Below are 6,786 nucleotides of genomic sequence, written 5' to 3'. Positions count from 1 at the left end.
AATAGTACTTAACGAAAATTGACTGCACGATGTACGATAAACAGATACGATTGCGGAATCCTTAAAATCCTAAGAAAATTATCCGACGATGATCCTTTTCCAAATAACCCTACGTATATAACGCTCGTGCCAACAAAAGAAGAGTGGTTGGTTGAGAAATGCTAAAGAGAATCTTTAGATTTTTCATGAGCTCTTCGCACCTCACATTTTATACATAATATTTTATTATATTAATATGAAAATCATCTAACAATATAAAATGACAGAGAGACGGTTTGACTTTTGAAATTTTTTTCTTAGTATTTCGATTCTCTTGTGCCAAATGGTAATACGGGTAACAGGATAAGTGTTTTGCTTTGCATTGATTGATTTGAATTATTGGGCCGGGAAGGGGGAACGGGAGTTGGTGGACAAGGGCCTACCGACACTACAACGCTACCCTAACTTTTTGAATTAATAACATAAATATTTGTTTTACATTTCTTTGAAAAAAAAAAATACTATATGATTAGTTTGATATATCGTCACTTTAAAGCATTCACAACCAAAAGATTAAAAATGATATTCTTACCACTTATTTGTACTATCTCTATAATAGAGACGAGACCTACATGTGTTGGCGAACTCTATTTCTATTAGAGAGATGATACAATAGATGGTAGGTGCAACGTTACTCCCAACAGATTGCTTTGTGCTTTGTTGGTGAAAGTGGGATAGCGAGGGATGTTATTATCATGTAATCAAAGACACCACGTAACAACTGTATTAAATGGTTACAAGTAACAAATATTCATTGATCAGGTGACACCACTCGAATTATGTTTTAGTACCAAGAGATAATCTTTGCTATAATTACAGGGGGCTCACTAGTTTGTGTGTGGGTATTAGGATGACATAATTCTCCGACTGAGCATGAGAATTTCTCGCAACCTTGATATTTCCGTATCAAGTAAGTTAATCTCGGAGTTAGTAACAAGATGACATGTCAAGACGGACGCTTTAAATACGGCTGGCGGAGGTATCACTCATCTCTCTATCTTCTCTCAAGCTCGGAATTAGTAACAAGATGACACGTCAAGACGAACGCTTTAATACGGCGGGCGGAGGTATCACTCATCTCTCTATCTTCTCTCTCTTCTCTGTAGTCAGTCTTTGAGCTTGACCGGGTTTCTCACGGTCAGCGGTGATCTGACCAGGAAGAAGCTTCTTCACCACGAAAAAAGCAGAAGACCAATTCCAAATCCTCATCGATTCCTCTGCTTGGAAAATCACAGACTTAACCCTTCACGCACTCCCAAGACTTTGACGAGCTTTGCCAAACAGTAAACACCAAAGATAAGATTTTTTATTTGCTTTTGTTTTCAACGTTTTTGCCAAACACTTCCATTTGCCTTGCCTTCTTCACCCATTTCGTGAAAATCAAACAGACAAACAAATTCACTGCCTTTTTTCTGTCTGTCTCTCTCTTTTGGATCTCTCCGAAGTCTGAGGTTTTGCTTCTGTTTTGTTCAGGTACTGCTTCCTTAATTTCCTCAAATTCTAGCTCGGAATGTTCCTGTTTTTATGTTTTTTTTTGTTGTTCTTGTTGTTGTTTCATGGATCTTAGAAAAACCCTTTTAGTTTTTTGGAGAATTTGTTGGAACTGGAAGCCCTTTTGTTTGTGTTGCAGATGGTGTTTGAAATTCTATAGCTTCCTTCGAAGTTTGAGACTTTTTTGCTGGAACTGGAAGCCCTTTCGTTTGTGTTGGGCAAAGATGTCTCCTGAACTGACAGCAAATGTTCGACTGGTACGATGTCCGAAATGCCGGCAGCTTCTTGCGGAGTTGCCGGATATTCCGGTCTACAAGTGCGGCGGATGTGGTGTCACTCTCCAAGGTATTAAACTCAAACCATCTCACAAATTTAATTTGCTAACTGCTTTGTTGTATATATAACTATGGTCTAGTATTCCTCTTCACTTGTAAGTCAGATCTTAGGTTCGAATCTCGTGGATGATGAATTCGATACCAAATTAGGCTGTCTATTGTCTGGTTTAGCCCAACTCCCCTTTCCCGATGTACTCAAAAAAAAAAAAAAAAAAAAACTATGATACATGTATAGAGAAGGAAGGAATCAGCTATTGAGATTTCCGCGATATTTTGGTTGACAAGGCAATATTCTATTCTAAACTACTACAATTTATTGGGCGGGGGGATTTGAACGTGCATGGGACCTGGCCAACCGGCCTAACCCCACATTGGCGAGATTGTGTTCTTCGATTTCTTAGTTTGTTTAATATGAGAAATCGCATGTCGGACCAATCTCATTTCTGTCTGTTGATTCAACGTTCGGAGTAATTGAGCTCTCTTTTTTTCACCTGCAGTTTTATAGATAACTACTTCGACATACAGTTTTTTACTTCATTGTTCGAATTAGTTTCCTAAATCATCCTTCTGAATGCAGCAAAAGCTCGAGTAAATGGATTGAGAAGCAAGAGCGCTAGCTTAAATGACACTGAGGCAGCTCAGAGGATTCGTTTGGATCACGCTTCTGAAGATAAAAAGTCCAGAAGTTCAGCTCGTAATGCAACTCTTTCTGAATCCGGAGAATGCTCTTCAGACCAAGAGAATGAGAGGGATCAGAAGTCGTCAGAAGGCAACGAGTCTAGCACCTCAAGTACTCCTAAGGCTACTTATCCTGAATCAGGAAATTGCTTTTCGAACCAAAACAATGAGAAGGATGAAGACAAGCCTTCCGAAGAAGAGAAATCTAGCAGCTCGAGTCATAATGCAGCTCCCGTAGACCAAGAGAATGAGAGGGATCAGAAGAAGTCGTCAGAAGGCAACGAGTCTAGCACCTCAAGTACTCCTAAGGCTACTTATCCTGAATCAGGAAATTTCTTTTCGAACCAAAACAATGAGAAGAATGAAGACAAGCCTTCCGAAGAAAAGAAATCTAGCAGCTCGAGTCATAATGCAGCTCTTCCAGAACAAAACGACGAGGGGGATCGGAGTAAATCTGCAGAAGACAACGAATCTAGCAGCCCAAGTACTCGTGAGCTTACTTTTCTTGAGTCGGGAAGATACTCTTCGGACCAAAACAACGAGACGAGTGAAGATAAGTCTTCAGAAGTCAAAGAATCTAGCATCTCAACTCAAAATGCAAGTCTTTCAAACCCAGGAGAATACTTTTCGGACCAAAACAAGGAGAAGAGTGAAGATAACTCTTCCGAAGACGAAGGATCTGGCACCTCAGGTCATAATGCAAGTCTTTCAAAGTCAGGAGAATGCGCTTCAGATCACAACAATGAGACAGATAATCCGGTCATTAGTAAATCTTCAGAAGGTAATGAATCCAGCAGCTTAAGTCCTAAGGCTACTGTTCGAGGAGAATGTTTCTCGAACCTAAACAATGAGAAGGAGCAGATTAAGTCTTCAGAAGGCAACAAATTTAGCAGCTCAAGTCCAAAATCTACTTTTCCTGCCTCAGGAGAATGTTTACTGGACCAAAACAACGAGATGGATCTAAGTGAACCTTCAGAAGGCAAGCAGCTTAGCAACTCAAGTCCTGAGGCAACTTTTCCTGACTCGGGAAAATGCTTCTCAGAACAAGACAATAACAAGAGTGAAATCAAGTCTTCTGATGACAAAGAATTTGGCAGCGCAAATCATGGGGCTACTCTTCCAGACTCAGGAGAGTGCCCTTCAGATCAAACCAGTATGAAGGGTCGCAATGAGTCTTCTGAAGATTGTGATCATGAACAAGTTGGAGATATAAACTTACCAAATGAAGACCAAAATAATCAGAGTGATCAAAATGATTCTCGTGATTTTGATAGTGAGAAACTTGAAGTTTCCAATGAATTTTGTTCATCGACTGAGTTTGCACGTGACGAAGTTCAGGAGACATTACCAAAAACACGAAAAGGTGCAGAAGTATCAACGAATGATGAGAGCTCACCTTTAGGAGAAACAAATGTGGACGTGGGCATCAACAAGGAGATTGATTCTGATTTCCAGAGCTCAAATACTGTAAATCAGGGAGAAGCGAGGGGAAGTAGTTCAATTGTTGCTGCTCATATGGCCGCACGGGAAATCATTTCATCAGATTCCTTTGAATCTTCTCGCAATGAACAACAGGTGGAACCTCGGAATAGTGTTCCTAATGGCTTTGATGTTACTGCTCATATGGCGGTAAGGGAAAGCATTGCAGCGGATTCCCTGACATCTTCTCCTAATGGGCAACTGGAGGAACCTCAGAATAGTGCTTTTTCCAAAGGCTTTGATCATGTAGGGTCTCCTGATGCATTTGGAAATACGGAGTTCTTCCCCAGCCTTGAGCTTAGCAGTGCACCTAGAGATCTGTCGAGGTCCCCAGCAAATAGAAGTCATCATGCTTATGATGCCAGTGTTTCTTCTTATGATGGCATGGATGATCAGTTCTTCAACCGAAATACACGTTCAAACATTGTTCATTCTGAAGAAAGAATCCGAAGGGATAAATTCATGGCGAATAGCATGATGACTAGAGATTCAGGATTGCAACGTCAAGCAAGGGATCCCTGGTCAAATTTGCCTGTGAAGAATGATCATGCGATGAAATACAGAAAGTGGGATCAAGATGCATTACTGCCACCTAGAAGACAAGGCCATCCAAGCCGAGATTGGAATAGATTGCAGAGTGATGAATATATGTCTAGGATGGCATTCCGTCGAAGAGTTTCCCAAGGCGGATACAAAAATAGAGGCCTTACAAATCAACTGCATAGCGAGTACCAGCACAGTTCAGGCTACCAATCATCTGAAATGTCTGTGGAGGACAAGAGGACACTATTGAGAATGGTTTATGAACTGCAGGACCAAGTTAACAATTTGAATGGAAAGGCGAGTGGAAGGGATGCGAGAGGAGCCACTTGGAAGGAGAAGAGCATGGCCCAGTACCGTGATTATGAGGCATCCGAGGAGGAACTCTATCATGATCCAAACTATCAGAGGTATCTGAGAAGACACATGGCAGGCAGCCACTATCCCCCCGAACACCACTGTAAAAACATGCGTATACCTTTCTCAAGTGAGGCAACAACCAGCAGGCACCAAGCTGATTCTTCATATTTGCACTATGAACCCCAAGACTGGCAGTGCTCAGCACCTTTGCCTCAACCCGTTCGTTGCAGCAACAACGGGTTATGTAGGGTTCACCCTGGTCACAGTTGCTGGACATCCTATGACGAGTCTCGTCCTTCAACTCCCGAACGGTACGTGGAATCTGATTTTCCTCTTTGGGGCCGTGAAACAATGTCTGATGATCTGAGGCACCAAAGGCATGATGTGAATAAGCTTTACAGAGAGAAACAACATTTGGCTAAGCGACATTTCCGACCCATAGCAGGTGGAGCCCCTATCATAACTTGTTACAACTGCTCAAAACTACTGCAGATACCAGCAGATTTTCTCCTTTTCAAAAGGAGATACCATAGACTTCGATGTGGGGCTTGCTTGGAGGTGCTCAGATTTTCGCTCCGAAAGAGATCGCATATTGTCCCCCATGAACAGAATGCTATAGCCCCTCCTCCGAGTGAGGTTGGCGACTATAATGCTGCCGCCAATGGCGGTAATTTGGCTCAACATGCAGATACCGTTTCATGTTCGGATGATTATGGTTACGGACCCTCTTACTACAACGGTTACTCTACTGACGGTGATCCAGGAGCTCTCGCACCCTCCAACTCTCCTCAAGGCGATTCAGAAAACCGGAATATGTCATATAGTTCATTGGATCAAATGAAAGAGAGGAAGGAGCTTGTTTTGAGACAGTCTCAGAACAAAGATAAGAATCCAATTGAAACATTTGTGCCAGCAAGACCGTCGTTATCCTCAGAAATCGAGGAGCTGCCAGCAAAGTCGAGTTCACCACTTCATAAACTCATGGGCTATGCTTCGCCAAGCCAGGTGATTAGAGGGTCAAGGAAGTAACAGATTTCTCAGAGTATGATAACACGAAGCTCCGAGGATTCTTCTCAAATGGAAGAACTTATTCGTCTCACTTGCCGGACCCCGAAGCATTGCAAAGTCGGAGAAAGTGAATAGAACCCTGACGGAAGCAAAGGTTTCCGGGAAGTGATTCGAACACAGACATTGCCGTATTTTTGCCATATCTACATGTTAGGACTTGAAAGTTTTTCGCGAAAGGACTCTCCTTTCGTTCTTTCTGATATAGTATCCCACGAGTGAGTATATGTCAAGATGTAGAAATCAAGTTTTCGATCGTTGTGTGTATATACAAGTTTACCAGAGATTTCTATTTCATTTATTTGTTTATATGCAACATATCCTGTGCAACTATACATAAAACCATACATAAAATAGGAGAAGAATCTCTCAAACACTTGTGATCAAATTCAAAGGAGAAGCCCTTTTATTTGCTTTTCTCCCCATTGGTGCAGTTTGTGTAAAGCGAAGGAGGAGAGTGTTAACCATATTTTTCTTCATTGTTCTTACACGATTCAACTGTGGTGGAAATTGTTTCAGGAGGTTAGAGTTAGTTGGGTCGTTCCAAAGGGTTGTTTCGAGCTTCTAAGCACCAATTTTGAGGCTCTAGGAATTGGGAGGAAAGCTAAAGCTTTGCGGGGTTGTCTGGTGTCGGCAGTTTTTTGGAACATTTGGTTGGAGCTTAACAAAAGAATTTTTGAGGATTATGCTGGTGTGGGGGTAGCAGATCTATGGGGAAGAGTAAGATATTGGACAGCCCTTTGGGCTTCAGTTTCAAATGATTTTAAGAATTACTCTCTTTCTCACATACTGTGGGATA

The 6,786-nt window shown here is 41.7% G+C and overlaps 1 protein-coding gene across 1 annotated transcript; it reads left to right on the top strand.

Moving 5' to 3' along the window:
- Positions 1-1,045: 1,045 nt before the first annotated feature.
- On the top strand, positions 1,046-6,511 carry LOC137733125 (uncharacterized). Its single transcript, XM_068472285.1, has 3 exons — positions 1,046-1,512; positions 1,670-1,875; positions 2,443-6,511. The coding sequence occupies exons 2-3, from the start codon at positions 1,755-1,757 to the stop codon at positions 5,949-5,951; spliced, it is 3,630 nt and encodes a 1,209-aa protein (XP_068328386.1). The 5' UTR covers positions 1,046-1,512; positions 1,670-1,754; the 3' UTR covers positions 5,952-6,511.
- Positions 6,512-6,786: the final 275 nt, after the last annotated feature.

Source organism: Pyrus communis, chromosome 5, assembly GCF_963583255.1.
Source record: "Pyrus communis chromosome 5, drPyrComm1.1, whole genome shotgun sequence".
Taxonomy (NCBI): Eukaryota; Viridiplantae; Streptophyta; class Magnoliopsida; order Rosales; family Rosaceae; genus Pyrus; species Pyrus communis.
This window is presented reverse-complemented; position numbering and strand designations above follow the sequence as displayed.